This window comes from Doryrhamphus excisus, linkage group LG2 (genome assembly GCF_037039965.1).
Source record: "Doryrhamphus excisus strain RoL-2023G ecotype Guam linkage group LG2, RoL_Dexc_Guam_v1.1, whole genome shotgun sequence".
NCBI lineage: Eukaryota > Metazoa > Chordata > Actinopteri > Syngnathiformes > Syngnathidae > Doryrhamphus > Doryrhamphus excisus.
Genome location: NC_136358.1, coordinates 11009374 through 11029377, shown reverse-complemented (window position 1 = coordinate 11029377; position 20004 = coordinate 11009374). Strand labels below are relative to the sequence as shown.

Here is a 20004-nt window from a genome sequence, read left to right as displayed (position 1 = left end):
GATTGGCTGGCGACCAGTCCAGGGTGTACCCCGCCTCTCGCCCAAAGACAGCTGGGATAGGTTCCAGCACCCCCGCGACCCTCATGAGGAAAAAAAGCGGTAGAAAATGAATGAATGAATGAATACATTAGTTTGTTTCACTCACATGAACACACACACACACACACACACACACACACACACACACACACGACATTCCTCTACTTGGTCTCTTGAAGCCTCACACTTCCTCAACTAATCCCCGTGTGGCCCCCTTCCCACCACACCCAGCCACATCCTTCTAGTTGCCTGGCAACCACCCTCCGCAATGCTCTCCATCAGCCCCCCCCATCGCTCCTCCCACTCGATGCCAATCTACGCCGGAAAACCTGACAGAATTCCTCCCTGGCAGAGAACTGACGTCAGGAATCCTGACAGCCGGCCCCAAGTTAACCTGAGCGAGTGAGAAAGAGGAAAAACTGCCACCGCCGGCTCACCTGCCAACTGGCAGATGAGGGGAGCGAGCGAGGATTTTGTCAAGGCCTGGATAAGGAGCCGGCTCGGAGGCAAACGCAGATGGGAAAGCCGCTGAGGGACAGCGAGACGGGAGGAGAGAACAGTGGGAAGAGATTAGAGCAAAAATAGGTGGGGAGGAAAACTTATGAAAGGAATTAAGAGCCCAGAAGGATTAGACAGAATAAACCTGCTGAACGCTGGAAAGTGAGGAAGATGGAGGAAGGCCTGCTGTGAGATGGGATGCCATGTTTGTTATTTCATTCCCTTTATCCTCACTGCGCACAGCATTCCGGGAAAGAAGGCTATTTATGAGACAATAACCGCCGCAGGACGTTCATATGGAAGTATGTCTACTATACTGGCTAATAGGAGTGTAAAGGTGACTATAGGGGTGTTATTTCACATCTGGAGGGCTCTAATAATGTTAAAAATTTGTAGCCATTCCCCGTTTGCTGCAGTTATTCAGAAATTCCACTTCCAGGAAGTACTCATGTCAGCTTCTTACCAGGAATTTGCGCTTCTGTTTCCACTGGGAACCCTGAGCGTTGGTGTGCCGGTGGGCCTCCGTCACCATGTGGATCACATCCCACTCCGACCCAGTGGGCTCAGGGCGGTTCTGGAGCGTCTTCACCATTTCCTCCTTCTTGCGGCGCTCCCGGTTCTCCTCAATGAGACGCCGCTTGGCAACCCTCTTGGAGTCGTCCAGCACCACTGCCGGGAGTGAGAGAGAAAGAGAGAGAGAGAGAGAGAGAGAGAGAGAGAGACCACGTCAGCTGGACTAAGGTCTGGTGGACTTTTGTTGCCAAAGACGGGGAGAGACTGACGGTCCATGGCCATGCCCACGGCGATGCACTTCTTGAAGCGACACAGCTGACACTGGTTCCGCGTGATCTTGTCGATGATGCAGCAGCCTTCATACTTGCAGGAGTAGCTAGGGTGCAGGTTCTTCTGGATAGTTCTCCGGAAGAAGCCCTGCAGCCGCAAAACACACATTAAAACACCTTCCATTGTGCGGCCGTGTGTGTGTGTGTGTGCACCTTGCAGCCCTCGCAGGTAATGCAGCGGTAGTGGTAACCTGTGGCCTTGTCGCCACACACCACGCATGGCTCATCCTTCTCCAGATAGCTGGGGATGTACCCTGCCAGGGCGACAGAACATCAACATGCAGCCATCAATAACGCTTTCTCGGCAGGTCTGAGACAAGTTCACATTTTGCAGCCAGAAGAAATGTTTGCGTATGAGGAATCCATAAAGTGTAAAACATCTTTGTTGACAGTGAGAATCCGTGACGAGGATGTAGGCAAACAAAGGAGGCTGTATATGGAGTGGAAAGTGCTCTGGCACGCTTGTGCCAAAGCCAGAAGATAAAAGAAAACACAGAAATAATGCAAAAATAAAGCAGAGGTGGAGAAGCTACATTTAGCCAAAAAGCAAGTGCAGAGGAAAGATAACAAAGACATCAGATAATCGTCTTATTGGAAAAACGTCTACTGAGGCGCCAGAGAAGGTCTGGCTCGTGCACCCCATCCGGCTCACGTGCAGTGGATCAAATCAAGTGGGGGTGGGGGCAGGGGGGGGGGTGTAGCTCACCCCTGGGCTTCTGCCCTCAGGTTAATTAGAAGGTCAAATAGTATATTCTGCTTCAAAATAAAACACATTTTATTCTTAATACACTCAAACCTTGGTTTTTGAACACCCCGGTTTCCTCCTTTGTGAGGCGTAATGCAAGGTAACGTTGTAGAAGCTAGGAGGGAAAAAGGTGCTTGCAAAGCCACATGCTACCACCCCTGTGTGGGAGAATGAATAATGAGCAAGGGGATCCAATGAACACGAGGGAGCCGGTATGCCCCAAGTTATTTATCCGAAAGTGGTACCAACATAAGAGTTGCCGACCTTAACCATATCCACTCCACCCAGTTTGCCATCTGGAACAAAAAAAAAATAAAAACACAAATATCGAGATGCTGAGCCTTTGTCCCGACAGTCAACACTCAACTGCAAACGGCTGACAGACAGTACGAATTGCACGTCACAAACGGCGATTCCATACCTTTACAGAGTGACAGGTGACATATTAAAGAAAATATTGCATATTATAAATATGGTCTATCTGATTAAAAAAAAAACCCAATATCATTTAGCATCCATGTGTGGGACAATAAACATTTCAAAAGGCACCTGCATTGTTTTGTGCTGCGGTTAAACAAAAGTTTTTGTCCAGTCATATTTTTACCTGCAGCCAAAAGCAGCACAAAGCATCAGTTTGTTTGTTTGTGTTCAAAATAACTTGAAAAGTTCAGAATGACTTTGGATGAAATTTTCAGGAATTGTCGGAAATGACATATGAAGGGGGGGGGGGGGGGGGGGTTGCACGGCGGACAAGTCGTTAGCGCGCAGACCTCACAGCTAGGGGGCCCAAGTTCAATCCCACCCTCGGCCATCTCTGTGTGGAGTTTGCATGCGTGGTACTCCAGTTTCCTCCCACATTCCAAAAACATGCTAGATTAATTGGCGACTCCAAATTAAGGGAGTTCGAAGGTAGACTGCACAGAAGCTCCACTAGAAGCACAGCTGGAAAGTGGGAGGATGAGGTGAATCCAGGTTAGAAAGTTTCACAGCAACAAAAGACAACAAAAGGCCTATTTAGAAGACTAAAGGTTGTTGGGAAGCCTCTCTGCCGGGCAGGATTAAGCGGAGTCTCAATCTGAGATGGCAGTATGGATGTATTGACGCTGACATTCCTGTCGGGAATACTCCCACATTGGGGTGTCATTTCATCTGTGGGAACCATCGCTTCAAGAAATCTCACACGCTGGTTGTCACGTACACGCAAAAGCGACAGGGGGCGCTACAACACCTGAGGACATTTTTGCCCGTCAGAAGCCGGAAGAAAGGCATTTGTGGAAAAGACACAACATCAAGGAAGGTGAATGGAATAAAAGAATCATTCCCGCCGACTCACCCGTCATGCTCTTGACCGAACATTGGCTGTTCTTCCTCTTCCTCTTCGGGCCATTGAGCCACCTGAAAGAGAAAGTGGAAGTAAATAAACCTCTGCTCAGTTGGGAGAAAAACATCGGTTTAGCAGCCACCCGGTGTCATCGGCTCACCGGGAAATACGTGAGTCATAATAACGCAACTATTTTAGCAATGTGTGGGAATCACCACCGCATCAAAACAGAAGAAAGCGGGCGGCACGAAGGAATACCACGAAAGGGAGCTCTGCTTGAAAGCGCGAGGAACACCGCAGCCTGTCAAGATCACAACCCGCCAGCATGGAAAGGGAAGAAAGCCGAGCAGGAGACGAGGAGAAAAGGTCTCGGGAGGATTAGGGAGCGTCGGAGCCAGGAATGATTCTGGATCCCCAGAGTGCAATGCGCTGCCTTCCCTCCACATCAAGGTCATTCATGGCGGGATGAGATTCCCATTATCAAGCACCGTTTTTATTCACACAGTCGCAGATTCCAGGTCAAAAAACATTTCTTTCCCAAAAGAGTCCATCTCTTCTACCCTCTTCTACCCACAGTACCCACTAAGTGGGTAGTAGTCAAGTGTACAGCTGTACAGTGAAAAATGTAGCAAAATGTACACAATTTTGACATATTTACATCGTCATGCTTTTTTTTGCCCAAGCGCTCCAATTTCACACTTTGTTCGTCGTTCCTGGAACGCACCACAGTTGCTGTGCTGAGATGCAAAAGTTGTGGAGAACGCCGAGTGAAGAATGCGTTACTAATGCAACATAATCTAACTAATTACTTTCAATGTCAGCATAACGCCGTTACCATTTTCGACCCCCTGTTACTGCACGTTACTGAAACCGCCTAAAAATATATCACCCACTTCATAACTACCGTATTTTCTGGACTATAAGTTGCACAAGGCCAAAAGTGCACAATTTGGTAGAAAAAAACATACATAAGTCGCATTTTTTGCAGGTAATTTATTTTACAAACTACTTGACCAAAACAGACATTACATCCTCTTGGAAGGCAAGTTCTAAGAATAAAAAAAAAAAAAAAATATATATATATATATATATATATAAATTAAATGGTTTGGCATCAACTCTCTAACTTGTTCAAAAAGGCCACCCACAACACCCCAACACACGCCTGGTTACACAAAGTAACCTACCTACTGTACCATGTGGGCATACAAATAAACATCTACACACAAGACCAATGCCCAAAGCACACCCTCACATTCCCCCGCAAGGCATGCTGAGTAGCATGTAGTACTCATTCTCCCAACATTTTTGCTCAACTACAAAATATGTTGAGGAGGTCATCAGACACAACGAGTTAAACAAACATTTTATTGTTCATAGTTGATATTGTTGTAGCAGCTGGACTACCCAGCATTCCTTGCAGGCATTTGGAAGTAACGTTTAGCGCTAAGTTGTTGTTTGTCACCTTTGTAGTATTAGTAGTTGACTTATTGTATGTGATGCATTACCTTGCTGTGGATTTGTTGTGTTTTTTGTTTTGTTGCACCGTGAGCAAGTATGTTGTTATGTTTGATGAGCACCTATATTTAAACCAGCCCTCTGCCCAATTTTTTAACCCATACACACACACATGGGCAAGGACACACACATTTCAGTTGTTAAATTGTAAATAGTTGATGGTGTTATATACTATGTAAATAAATAAATAGTTACTTTGATGTAAAACAAGCCTTTTGTGTGTTGTTTATGTTGGTATAGTTGTTTAGATATGGAGCCGTCACACAACCAAAATATTTGCATCCAAGTAAAAGTTATGCTTGCAATGTATCTTTTCACAGAAATCTGCTTTTCTCCCATTTTTAGTCGAGAACTGATATTCCTGAATCTTCTTACCTATGGTCTACAGCTGATTACTAAATAACAGAAAAAGGTAGAAAAAAGTGTGTTATTTTATTTTATTTTTTATTAAGAACGGGAGTCTAATCTTCCTTTTGTTTATATAGCCATAGAAGACACGATTCGGTGTGCCTAAAATGGCCAAAATCAGTCTAAAATGGCCGCTGCTTATGGGGTTGGGGCAGGTGTTGGCAACCCTTTTACCCCCTTGCCCACCAAAGAAAAATAGCTTGGAGCCACAAAACATACGTTTAAAACAATGTTGGGGGGAATTTGGGGGTATCAAAGTAGTTCAGATAAGAAAAGACAAGTTGGAGTACTCTTGCTAGTATTGGAGATAAACTTACATAAATGTATGTGTAAACTACTGTAAACTTACCTGATTTGTTTACTCTGGCGCCCATGCAGCTGTTTTGAAAATGTACTGGGAAAGTATGACTTATTTTCCTTCATGTTTACCTGTGTGAGAGAGAACTGAATAGCATCCTGTCTGCTCATCCTTGTGCTCATGCAATCAGTCAGAACTCAGTCAGGATGCATTCATGGTCTCACACAAAGTTGGATTTTTAAAAACACATTACAAATATGTGCATTTTCCCCACTCGGGTGTTTATAAATATTCAAGCATTGCAAAGGGAGCCACAATAAAAAGGCTGAATGCGGCTCTGGAGCCGCGGTTTGCTGACCCCTGAGTTGGGGATAGACTGAGTAAAAGAGCGCCAGACTCCATGGGACGCCAATTGTTGCTGTCATAACAGAATGTGGCTTGACATGGCACACATGCGTTAATGATTGTGAAAAAATGAAATATTATAAATGAAAAAAATGCCCTCCCCCTCCACCCGGTCTAGTACAAGGACATGTGACTTATATGTAGTCATCACCTAGCACACATGCCACGTATACCAACCTTCACTTCATAAACACAAACAAGTTCTTCCGAGCTTGCAAGTGAAATGTCCTGAAGGGGCAATCATGCTAATCATGCTAATCATGTCAGTCATTCCCACAATGTCTTCACTTGCACACCTGCTGTTGGGATAACAAATTAGCCACAATGTCAGTTTGAAATCCATTTACTTGCTGCACTTCTCAGCCGCCATTTAAGAATTACTCATGGATCTTTTGATGAATCCTGCTACAGAGCTCTCTTCGAGCTCATGGGACGCGATGTTCCATGTGTGGGCGGGACCGTTATCTTCACTAGGAGATGAGAAAGAGTGGCTCTGTGGCGGTGCCAATCAAAACTTACTGGCAAAGACGCACCGCTTTGGCTCCGCAGCCAACCAGAGGCTGTCAGCGGCGAAGCGGGAAACCAATTTGATGCGTCGCAGCGGCAGAAAAAAAACAGGAGGTTTCGCTAGCAGACCGACTGCCACTCAAACGTTTAACGTCCGTCCCTTTGCCAGCCCTCAACGCTCATGTCGGAAACCCATGTCCATCTCAACTGCTCAACATCTGCACACTTCAAAGCTTCTTTGCCTTGTAGCGGCGGGCTCTGACGCCTCACACGGCAGAGAACGGACAGGGAGAGCGAGCATTAAAGGAAAGGGTAAGACATTGTAAAAATCCTAAGAGTGGACAAACGTGGATGGAGGTTGGCTGCGTGCGACCAAGGGGAAGGAAAGACACTATCCTTGACCATGTGGAAGGACCTGCTCCCATGAAACGGACAGTGATAACTAAGCAGTCTAGTGCTCTCTTTACTGAGGCTGTCTCTCCCTCCTTTGCAACAGCCCTTCCAGAATGCAGGACAAGCACAAGGATTATTTATTGATGAATGTAATATTTATTATATATATCAGCATATCTTAGGTTAGCCCCACATGGCCATTGTTGACTCATCATGGGCCGCAGTCAACCAGGGAAGAGACACAGTTTATTTATTGAGCTAGCTAGCAAGCTACCAAATAGTTTTGTGTTCAGTTACGTTGTTATGGACTAATATTTCGATTGGATCTGAAACATTTTATATTTCCATATAACATCATATTTCAAGAAAAAAACGCATCTCTGATTTGTCAAAAAAAAGATGATTATTCGTATCAACTTTGTGCTTTTTTTTAAACCATTTTCTTCTTCCTTCTGATAATTATTCCCATAAATTACAAAAATTATGACATTTTATTTTCTGTTTTTTATTTGTATGCTGGCCATATAACAACTTCAAAAAAAACTTTCATATATGAAATTTACGCAACTATAATTACATTATGTTTCCTCATAATGTTTATGTTTATACATTTTATAAATTTATGTTTATAAATTATTCTCATGAATTAATTCTTGTAAGATTACGCTGCTATTTTTTTTATTCTCAGTGCTATTTCAACTTTCTTCTTTCAGTGAACCAAAAAGTCCAACTTATAAAAGACAACAATTTAATATTTCCACTTTATGCAACTCAAATGATGTTATTTTTCCTCATAACATATTATTCACATTATTCCAACTTTTTTCTCTGAATATTTTGACTTTATTCCTGTAAATTAATGCTGACTTTTCCAATTTTATCGTTTCCTGGTGGAATTATATTTTTACAGTGTGCCCGCACGTTGGACACCCCAGTACTTGCGCTTCAGTCTCAAAGTTGACACATGAGCAAAAGAAAAAAAAGACAGCATGCGTGGCGGTGAAGGGAGGAACGTCCTTGAGCATTTTGTTTGCTTTCTGAGTGCACTTTAATGCCTGAGGCGTTTTGGCCACATCCAGAGTCCCCAAATTCCCCCCCACTCTGCGCTGCATACGTTGTAAACAACACGGTTCAGACATGAGCAGGCCTGCACCGTCAAAACCATTCCCGTCGGAATGTGCGCCGCCGCAAGTTGAGTGCCCCAACACACGCTCACAAAAAACACACACATCCTGACGTAAACATAAGACATAAACTTGTTGGATCCCTCATGTGGCGTCATCTCTAACACTGTTTGACGCTTACGTTACAGTTACAGCTCACGTTACACACACACACACGCACACACACACACACAGCTGTTGCAAGCGTGCAACAGATGTTGTGCAGATGAGCCAATCCCCCTCCCCAAACCCAAATAGGAACCCTTCCCGTAAAACCTTTAAAAACAGCTTGCTGTTCCTGACCTGGTGACACAGCGAGGTTGCAGGATGTGCATGGCAAACAAGCAAATCGGGTCCGAGTGGCGAAGCGTAGCCCCGCGCTGAAGCACGCTTCCCTTCAGCCGACAGTCTATGTTTAGCTCCTCACTCATCAAACCCACCCTGCCGCGCCTCTCCCTCCCCCTCTCTCCGGCCTCCCGCAGGCACCACCCCCCTCCCGGGCCCTGATTGGCTCCAGAGCCGCCTTCATTAAACCTCATTGATTATTGAAGAGCCTGAAATGCCAACAGGACCGGCGGGTCAGGACCTTTAAGACCTGCGAGAGTCTGTCATCAAACAGCACGGCTAATCCGGCTGAGGCAGCCCCAACCTCCATGAATACAGGAACATGGACTTTGACGGCTTAGGACCGAGATTGCATTTCTCATTTTCCACACTTAACATCTAAAAACAGTTCAACAGAGGTAGCCAATGAATGCGTGTGGTGGGACCCACCTATTCCACCTACAAATAGTTTTATATCCATGCTTCAGCATGTAGTAATTCATGACAACATGCAATACTTACAGTATTTTGCCATATTTTGATCATTTTAATCATCAGTGGAATATGGTGTAAATATGGTGTAAATATTGTGTAATTATCCTGTAAATATGGTGTGATTATGGGGTAAATATGGTGCGATTATGGTGTAAGTATGGTGTAATTATGGAGTAAATATTGTGTAATTATCCTGTAAATATGGTGTAAATATGGTATAAATATTGTGTAATTATCCTGTAAATATGGTGTGATTATAGTGTAAATATGGTGTGATTATGGTGTAAGTATGGTGTAATTATGGTGTAAATATTGTGTAATTATCCTGTAAATATGGTGTAAATATGGCATAATTATGGTGTAAATATGGAGTAAATATGGTGTAAATATGGTGTATATATGGTGTAAATATTGTGTAATTGTCCTGTAAATATCTGTAAATATGGTGTGATTATAGTGTAAATATGGTGCAAATATGGTGTAAATATTGAGTAATTATCCTGTAAATATGGTGTGATTATGGTGTAAATATGGTGTAATTATGGTGTAAATAGTGTGTAATTATCCTGTAAATATGGCGTAATTATGGTGGAAATATGGTGGAAATTTTGTGTAATTATGGTGCGAATGTGGTGTAGTTATGGCCTGAGTGAGTGATGCTAGCTTGGTTAATATGCAGGTCACATTATGTAAACGGGGCTTTGTTGTCCCATTTAGAGGTTTTTTCACAGGCGGAATAGGTGTGCCCTATTACGTGCATTAATTAGTTGCCTCTTTTTCATCCGTTTGTATAGCTTTAGAACGTATACGTAATGCGGGGAAAACAAGGCGGTTCATTCCTGCAAACACTTGCCAGGAATGCATAGAGAGAAGGCAAGCGTAGAAGCGTAAATAGGTGCATGTTGGCAGGTCTGGAATGGGACGTAACCTGAGGTCATGGGGCGTTTGGGGTCTTTGGAACATCAGACACCCTGAGCCAGGGTTCTTCTTCTCGTTCTTTCTATGATTTACTTTATTGGCAGAATATTCTCCAAACATGACAACTTTTTCCAAAAATTATTGTTTCTTTGTTTCTTATAGTAAAAATATTATACTTTATGTTTAATATTTCAGATAATATTTCAAGCTTATTCTCATTTTAAAAAAATATTGTGCGAATACAAATATTCTCTTCATATTTTGACTTTCTTGTCATAAAACTACAGCTATGACATTATTCCCATGATATTTGGACATTAATCTTGTAGCGGCCGCATGGTGGACGAGTGGTTAGAAAGTGGGGTTCGGCAGTCGTCCTTGGGAGCGCTTGGGAGTGTGACCAATCACAGCTGAGAGGGTGTGCCTGGTGGTTAGCCGTGGATGGAATAAATAAAAATAGAGCGTTTTGTAAAGCCAAAGAAATACAGCTGGATTAGGTACAGATTCTGGAAGCTCTCCAAAGCTTTGTGTGCGGGTTATTGTTTGAAGCTGCTCTACAGGAGTCCACAACTCAATTCAAAGGGCCAGAGATGAGCATAATAGGTCTCCTAATAAATCTCACACACAAAACTGGAGTCAGTTTATGCATGTGTGGAAAAATTACATCATTTTCACACCCACGCCTCGTTGAGCGGTCCCTTTCATGCAGAAAATTTCCGCTCTGCGTACCTCCACATTTTGACGTAGACGGGGACGAAAAAAAGAGCATGTGATCCTTGCAGCCGAAGTACAGAAATGTTGGCATTTATACAAGGCAGCCTAACCTGACACACAGTAGTTGAAGCGTAGAGACACCGTATTAGCTATGAATCGTAGAGTGTCAACAGGTCACAAACAATTCCTACATCTGATGTCAAAAGAACTATACACACACAGATAAAACAGACAATACGCGACCAACTTATAATGCAGAATATTAACTAACTATGCGAGCTGCTTTCCAGTCTTTTTTACTAAAACTGTATGAAAAAGCATTCTGGGAAACAGGAAGTACTCCCAGTGATGCTACACAATATAGATCGTCTATGTTAAGAATAAAAAGCGTATCAGAGTATCCAGGGGGCTCTAATAATGTTAAAAACTGCATTTAGAAGCTTTTCTAACTACAAAAATATTCAATTTATAAATAAGGAATAGTGCTAGGATGGAGGGAAAAACATTCTTGCTTTCATGTCTGGTCTGATTACTGGCTAGCAACGTGGCTAAATTGGCAACACTGATCCCTCCTGCTACATCTTTTTATTCTCTGACAGGTGTGTTAAGAAGCAGAGTTATGACGCCATCTACAGTACGGAGTTGGAAGGACAGCTCCATTGACAGCCAGTCCCGTTATAATGTGTTTATGAGCAAGCGTCAACAGGTAGTACAGGTAGTGGGAACACTGGGAACTGGGAAGCGCTAACAATAAAGAGTCTTTTGCACATAATTATATCACGATGCATACAGAGATTTACACCCAGGCGGGAACAACAGATCCCATTCTGCTCCGTCCATTCAGGACGACAGGCGCTCGGCTCAAATGAGCGTCACTCACAGGCCTGGCTTGATATTTAAGCCCCCCCTGCGCACAATGGGCTCGTGATGTAATCAGTCACACAATCCACAGCCACTGAGACAAATAACAATGCTAGTTAGCGCCAATGACAGGACATCCTCACGGGAAGGAAAACCCGAAGCTTGTTTACACTTTCAGGCTGAGGCGGACCTTTAAAACCTCTGCTCACATTGCAGACTGCTTCCTTTCATGGAAGTTTGATTGGCGGCTCCCGGGTGTTGAAATCAAAAGACACACCTGATGACACACAACACACCAGTGTGGCGCAAGCCCGGGCTAACGCTAACGCTAATACAACACGGTGCAAGCAGTGTGTGAGCATATTTTTAATCCACGTATGAACTGAGTCCAGGCTGGCAATAGCGTCAACATGGTGGGCGGGGCTTTCTGAAACAGAGGCTTTTAGTAGGCCATAGTGGACAGGAAGCACATGACAATAAATACAAACATAATGTCCTTGGCAGAGGTAATACGTAGGAATCATTCAAAGAGAGGTTGCCACACCTTCTTCTTCAGAAGGACGCACACGCTGTGCCCCAGGCCGCCATGTGCGCCAACGCTGGCAATATTTCACTTGCTGGGACTGGGCCGACCGGCTCTACCGGTCCAAACGTGTTTTCTTTAAATTAGAAGACAGACCAGGAAAGACAGGCTATGCTGCATTCATGGGAAGTGGGCTATATCCCACTTGGAAGAGCCCACCTCAGAGCGCTCCAGGCAACGTCAACAAAGCAAACAGTGACAAATACTACCCTGACAACGACAGTGGACTCCCACACAATAGCGGATTTTTGTTCCAAAAAATTTCGATTTTAAACTCTTTAGGCCTTTTTTAGCTGGGTAATCGTTTAAAAATGCAGTGAAACCTTGCTTAGCGTCATTACTCGTCATTTAAAAGTTGAAAAGTACCCTTGTTATGATGTGGCGGCAGGGTGCCGCGACTGTGTGTGTTGCTGGGTCCTCCGGCAACACATAGCTGCCCGGCGGATGCCTGTCCGTAAATCATGTGGCGGAAAAAGATCTATCGACGAACCCACGGGCGTATCAGCTGATACCGATTCAAGTAAAAAACGCAAATATCGGCCTGATATATCGGATATATCCATAATTTTTACCATAAGAAATAAAACAATGTGACCACAAAACATGTCTTACAATTATACAGTACATGCATAAAGCTATTCTAAATGCATATACTACATGATGAATACAAGGCATACATGAATATTTGAGGTTACTTTTACCTTCATTGAAGACATGGCTGCTCCCAAAGACACAATGTGACAGGAGATCAACACCTCCATCTTCAATAATGTAATGTAATGTAATATAATGTAATATAATATAATATAATATAATATAATATAATATAATATAATATAATATAATATAATATAATATAATATAATATAATATAATATAATATAATATAATATAATATTATATTATATTATATTATATTATATTATAATGACATGAAGAATGTATATAATATATATTTATGATAGATGAAGACAGTGAGAAATACTATTAATATAATATTAATATTATATTATTATATATTATTATCTCTCCGGGAATCACCACCTTATCGTGGTGGAGGGGTTTGAGTGCCCGAGTGATCCGAGGAGCTATGTTGTCTGGGGCTATATGCCCCTGGTAGGGTCTCCCAAGGCAAACAGGTCCGAGGTGACGGGACAGACCAAGAGTGATTCAGAAGACCCATATGAGCAAGAACGAGAGGAGACAAAGTACCTCGCCCGGATGTGGGATACCGGGGCCTCACCCTGGAGCCAGGCCCGGGGGAGGGGCTCGCAGGCGAGCGCCTGGTGGTCGGGCCTTCACCCGTGGAGCCCGGCCGGGCCCAGCCCGAAGAAGCCACACGGGATCTCCCCCTCGTAGACCCACCACCTACGGGGGCAAGCATAAGGGTCCGGTGCAATGTGTGTTAGGTGGCGGTCAAGGGCGGGTGCGTAGGCGACCTGGTCTTCGCCGGCCAAATCTGGTTCTTGGGACATGGAACGTCACTTCGCTGGTGGGGAAGGAACCTGAACCTGAACAGCGAGAGGTTGAGACATTCCGACTAGACATAGTCGGACTCACCTCGACCCACAGTTTGGGTTCCGGAACCAAACTCCTCGAGAGGGGCTGGACCTTGTTCTACTCTGGAGTTGCTGCAGGGGAGAGGCGGCGAGCTGGTGTGGGCTTAGTAATAGCCCCCCGGCTTGGTGCCTCTGTGTTGGAGTCAGCCCCGGTGAACGAGAGGGTCATTTCCCTACGCCTTCGGGCTGGGGAAAGGGTCCTGACTGTCATTTGTGCGTACGCACCAAATGGCAGTTCGGAGTACCCAGCCTTCTTGGAGTCCATCAGAGGGGTGCTGGAGAGCACCCCAGCTGGTGACTCCGTCGTTCTACTGGGAGACTTCAACGCCCATGTGGGCAATGACAGTGTGACCTGGAGGGGCGTGATTGGGAGGAACGGCCTCCCTGATCTGAACCCGTGCGGTGTGATGTTATTGGACTTCTGTGCGAACCACAGTTTGTCCATAACTAACACCATGTTCGAACATAGGGATGTCCATAAGTGCACTTGGCACCAGGACACCCTAGGCCGCAGGTCTATGATCGACTTTGTAGTCGTATCATCAGACCTGCGTCCGCATGTTCTGGACACACGGGTGAAGAGAGGGGCTGAGCTGTCAACTGATCACCACCTGGTGGTGAATTGGATTAGATGGCGGGGGAGGATGCTGGACAGACCTGGTAGACCCAAACGAGTAGTGAGGGTGTGCTGGGAACGTCTGGCAGAGTCTCCCGTTCGTCGAGTCTTCAACTCTCACCTCTGGCAGAGCTTCACCTGCATCCCGGGGGAGGACCGGGATATTGAGTCCGAATGGGCCATATTCTGTGCCTCCATTGCTGAGGCAGCTGATTGGAGCTGCGGCCGCAAGGCGGTCGGTGCCAGTCGCGGCGGCAGGCCCCGAACCCGATGGTGGACACCAGAGGTCAGGGCTGCCGTCAAGCTGAAGAAGGAGTCCTATCGAGCCTTGATGGCTTGTGGGACTCCGGAAGCAGCTGACAGGTACCGTCAGGCCAAACGGTTTGCGGCTTCGGCGGTTGTCGAGGCAAAAACTCGGGTGTGGGAGGAATTCGGTGAGGCCATGGAGCACGACTTTCGGTCGGCCTCAAAGAGGTTCTGGCAAACCATCCGGCGCCTCAGAAAAGGGAAGCAGTGCCCAGTCCACACTGTTTACAGTGGAGACGGGGGCCTGCTGACCTCGACTGGGGATGTAGTCGGGCGGTGGAAGGAATACTTTGAGGCCCTTCTCAATCCCACTGACATACCTTCCATAGAGGAAGCAGAGTCTGAGGACACATACGTGGACAGTGCCATCACTGTGGCTGAGGTATCTGGGGTCGTTAAGACGCTCCTCAGTTCCACCCAGAATTCCTCAAGGCTCTGGATGTCGAGGGACTGTCTTGGCTGACACGTCTCTTCAACATTGCATGGAAGTCGGGAACAGTACCTTTGGATTGGCAGACCGGGGTGGTGGTCCCCCTTTTCAAGAAGGGTGACCGGAGGGTGTGTTCCAACTACAGGGGGATCACACTCCTCAGCCTCCCTGGGAAAGTCTATTCCAGGGTGCTGGAGAGAAGGGTACGACCATTGGCCGAACCTCTGATACAGGAGGTCCAATGGGGTTTTCGTCCTGGTCGTGGAACACTGGACCAGCTCTACACCCTCACGAGGGTGCTTGAGGGCGCATGGGAGTTTGCCCAACCAGTCTACATGTGCTTTGTGGACCTGGAGAAGGCATTCAACCGTGTCCCTTGTGGCGTCCTTTGGGGGGTGCTCTGGGAGTACGGGATTGGTGGCGCGCTACTACGTGCTATCCGGTCCTTGTACAAACGGGGCAGGAGTCTGGTTCGCATTGCCAGTAGTAAGTCGAGCCTGTTTCCGGTAAACATTGGCCTCCGCCAAGGCTGCCCTTTGTCACCGATTCTGTTCACAATTTTCATGGACAGAATTTCTAGGCGCAGCCAAGGTGTTGAGGGAGTCCAGTTCGGGGGCCTTAGAATCTCATCTCTGCTATTTGCAGATGATGTGGTTCTTATGGCTTCTTCGGGCTGCGACCTTCAGCGTTTACTGGGACGGTTTGCATCTGAGTGTGAAGCTTCTGGGATGAGACTCAGTACCTCCAAATCAGAGGCCATGGTTCTCAGTCGGAAAAGGGTGGAGTGCTCCCTCCGGGTTGGGAATGAGGTCCTGCCCCAGGTGGAGGAGTTTAAGTATCTCGGGGTCTTGTTCACGAGTGAGGGAAAGTGGGAGCGTGAGGTCGACAGACGGATCGGTGCAGCCTCGGCAGTAATGCGGTCGCTGTACCGGACCGTCGTGGTGAAAAGAGAGCTGAGTCGGAGGGCAAAGCTCTCAATTTACCGGTCGATCTATGTTCCCACCCTCACCTATGGTCATGAGCTTTGGGTCATGACCGAAAGAATGAGATCGCGGATACAGGCGGCTGAAATGAGTTTCCTCCGTAGGGTAGCTGGACTCACCCTAAGAGATAGGGTGAGGAGCTCAGCCATCCGGGAGGGGCTCAGAGTAGAGCCGCTTCTCCTTCACATCGAGAGGAGTCAGTTGAGGTGGCTCGGGCATATAGTCCGGATGCCTCCCGGACGCCTCCCTGGGGAGGTGTTCCGGGCATGCCCAGCCGGGAAAAGGCCCCGGGGCAGACCTAGGACACGCTGGAGGGACTATGTCTCACAGCTGGCCTGGGAACGCCTTGGTGTCCTCTCGGTGGAGCAGTCTAAGACTGCTGCCCCCGCGACCCGGACCCGGATAAGCGGAGGAAAATGGATGGATGGATGGATATTATTATATTATATAATAATATATGATATGATATGATATTATAATAGTATTTCTCACTGTCTTTATCTAAATACCTGCACTTGCAGCATTCTTTGGCTCTGTTTTGGGTAATTAAGGTGAAAACACTCCCAGAAGAAATAACTCATGGCAAAACAGGAAGGTGGTCACGAAGAAGAAGGTGCCACATCGTGTCTTTGGCAACAATCACTTCTTCAGCGAAGGTCAAAGTGCCCCTTTTTTGGAATTTTGCCCATTATCCACGATCATTATCTAAGCCATGAAGACACGTCTTTTGTTCCAGAAAGTCAACACAATACAAAATGTGTTTCTATTACAAATATCCAGGATTTGGATGATATTTAATGTTTTTAACTGATGGGCCATCTTTACAGCTGCTTTGTTGTTTTTTTTGTTCTTTGTTTTAGCAAGCAAACTCAAATGGAAGTATGGGCCGGGACGAGAAGAGACACACTGAACACCACTTAAGCTTCTCCTTTAAACTTCACCGCCATCTGAGGACTAATGGATAAAACGGGGGGTGGAGCGGTGAGCAAGGCCACCAACCAAAAGGCTGCTATTGCGACATCCCTCATTCTTATCGTTCTTATCTTCCGTGGGATCCCGCGGTAGATAAGATGGCTGGACATACGAACTCTTGACAAAACAGGAAGTTGTCTTTGTCAATAATCGGGTCAACGATGAAGGAAAAAGTAACCTTACATGTTCATTTATCACTGAAACAAGAGAAAGAAAGGTCAAACGCTTCTCACCGTTTCTCTTCTCCCTCTAATGGGTTAGGGTCTTGCTCCTTGGGCATGTGTTCCATTCACCTTAATTCCATCCAGCAGCCAATCACGAGAGACTGAGGCAAGCCCCGCCCTCGGATGCACGCTTGTCATTCGCCGCTCGGGAGGGGTCAGTCGCCGAAAGATGACAGGTTCCAGCCCCTGCCGTCTCGGGGCAGGGGGAGGGAAGGGCGACAGCGGAGGCGACCCCCGGAGGGAACGGACCCCTCGTGAGAGCAGCACTCAGACGGGGGCCCACGAGCTTCGGCTTGGGGAGGGTGGGCGCTGATGGTTGCTGATGGACGGGCAAGTGGTGTCCAGTCTGGAAGACAACAGGACACAGTCAGTCCAAACGATGTATTTGCTTGATGTTGCAGTATCGCCACACAGAAAAGGGCTGTGTTGGAAACCGCATACTACTACTACTACTACCTACTACTCATACTAACTTTTTTAGTATGCAGTGTGTCTACACTGGCAGTATCCGGATGCATACTGCATTCACCAGAAATGTTGAGTATGTCAGCTTACTACTCATACCCAAATTACCCAGGATGCAACGCAACGTGACGACATCAGGATGAGATCAGTCCAAACGGTGATGTCAAGCAGGATATATTGCCAGTTGGTTCGCTTCTTGTTTACAAAGTAAAAGCATTGATTTATCACTATGGTTTTTGGTATGAGAAAAGTAAGGGGGTGTTTTATTTTGTGAAAATAAACGGAAGTGTGTTGCTCACTAGCTAGCTTCAATTTTGGCGAATTTGTCAGAACGAAATTGTAAATGGTTGGTATTTGGACAAAAAAATGGCACACTCGAGATCTCAATAATATTTATGATTTATTTATGTATTTAAAGAGTTTAGAGCTAAAGTGAAATCAGCTTCAACCTGTCAATTTCAGCTCGGGTAAGAGCACAATGTATTGTGGGTTATCATGTAGTACGCTGTAGAGTAAATGCTTTGCATATTGTCTGATGGATTGGGTATGCAGTATAGAGTGTGGATAGTATGGGCATGGAAGTATTTAGCAGTCAGTATGCGGTTTCAAACACAGCCAAGAAATCGTTTTTACTGCAGGCTACTGCAGATTAACAACCAATTTGCTGTGGAAAATGGAAGCGTATCCACTGCTACTGTTGTGTAGTCTTGTTTTTCACTTGCCATATGGCATCCTGTAAGTTTTTAGTCCAATCAAGCGGAAAGTATCAGAAGTTTGCTACAGTTCTCCTTTAAGGGGTCCTGTCCTGCTAATTTCAGGGTTTTTTATATGACATGGGGTGCTGGAGCCTATCCCAGCTGTCTTCGTGCGAGAGGCGGGGTACACCCTGGACTGGTGGTCAGCCAATCACAGGGCACGTACAGACAAACAACCATTCTTCAGGTGAGCCAGCCAATCACAGGGCACATATAGACAACAACCATTGTCACCCACATTCATACCTATGGACAATTTGGAGTCGCCAATTAAAAACCCACGCATGCAACGCGAAAACATGCAAAGTCCACACAGAGATGGGTGAGATTGAACCCAGATCTCCCAGCTGTGAGGTCTGCATCAGAATCAGAATCAGAATCAGAATCAGAAAAGGTTTATTGCCATGTATGATCAAACACATACTAGGAATTTGTTTTGGTATAGTAGGTGCAGACACATCTATTAAAAAAGAATGAAAAATACAAAATCTGAAAAATACAAAATATACAGAATAACAGTATAAATATATGTACACAGTCTGTTTTTTGTTTGTTATGCCGGAAGTGCAGTCTGATTGTTTTTCCTAAAAGTCCAAACTGGGCGTTAATGTAATGCATATAGTGAATACATGCTAACCACTCGACCGCCGTTCAGCCCTATAGTAAACCCTCTATAGTAAACCCCATAAATATCAAGTTGTGTTCGTGGTAAATCTTGGCCAAATCACACCTACTCTGCTGTGATTGGTCAGCGGTCGTCGCCTCCAGGAACAATTGCAGCCTACCTTTATTAATTGTAACACTGTTAAACATGGCAACAAAAACCAGCAAACGAAGTAAAAAAACAGAAAAAGATTAAATGTTTATTCTAATAACCCTCATTTATACAGTCAATTTTTATTTTCATAGAGCATAGGAAACTTGTTTAATACGTGAGTAACATTATTAGAGCATGAAGACTTGAAATAATACCCCAATAGTCACCAATATAGTAGACATAATAAGAGAAAATAAGAATGTAAATGACATGAGGAGAGCTGAGTGTGGGGCAGACAGAAAGTTACGTGGGCGGTTGTGTTTTCGCTTGGCGTGTGTGGCAACATTCATGACACTGTACCGACTGTGAGATCATTCAAAGCTGCAATAAAAGCCTGTTGTTCTGGCCATCAAGTCTGGCGTTTGTATGTCTCAGCCAACATTGCAATAACATTACTGACACCTAGGCACCAGTGGAAAATACTACATATTGTAACGTCTTTGAATGACTCTTCTGAATGCTTTGTATTTTGCTTTAGTTAGATATTTTTTTCCTTGAAACTCCTTCGTTTAGGCAAAAAATATTTAAATAGGCATTTTTTAAACTAATCATAGACCGTAAACAACATTAATTATTAATTTATATTTTTTTGAAAAACAAAAATAGACTGAACTCACGGAAATCATAGCGTGAAGTGGCGAGTACTCTGTGAGGCTGGGAGGCTGAAAGGGCTAAATGAAGTCCAACAAGCAAGTTAGCGCCAAGCAAGTTCACCGAGCTCCCGATCTCATTCGGCATCCAATCCAGTCAATACTTCATCCATAATTCACTCATTGTGAAACCAATTAACCATGATAAACGAGGGATTGAGCTATGTGAAGCTGTTGGATTGCTTTTAGCCCAAA

General features: G+C 45.3%; 1 protein-coding gene across 4 annotated transcripts in view; it reads right to left on the bottom strand.

Moving 5' to 3' along the window:
• LOC131124882 (thyroid hormone receptor alpha-B) overlaps positions 1 to 20004 on the bottom strand; it is a 92811-nt gene that overhangs the window by 6674 nt on the left and 66133 nt on the right. For 3 of the 4 annotated variants that reach the window (XM_058065825.2, XM_058065826.2, XM_078797635.1), the window contains 5 exons: positions 17132 to 17468; positions 3458 to 3519; positions 1533 to 1633; positions 1320 to 1467; positions 1001 to 1206 (listed from right to left, as the gene is read on the bottom strand). In XM_058065825.2, coding sequence (XP_057921808.1) covers positions 1001 to 1206; positions 1320 to 1467; positions 1533 to 1633; positions 3458 to 3519; positions 17132 to 17187 — 573 coding nt within the window. In that variant the 5' untranslated portion in view covers positions 17188 to 17468. Of the gene's footprint in view, positions 1 to 1000; positions 1207 to 1319; positions 1468 to 1532; positions 1634 to 3457; positions 3520 to 8440; positions 8564 to 17131; positions 17469 to 20004 lie in introns of those variants that run through there. The other variant, XM_058065830.2, reaches the window with a different exon arrangement.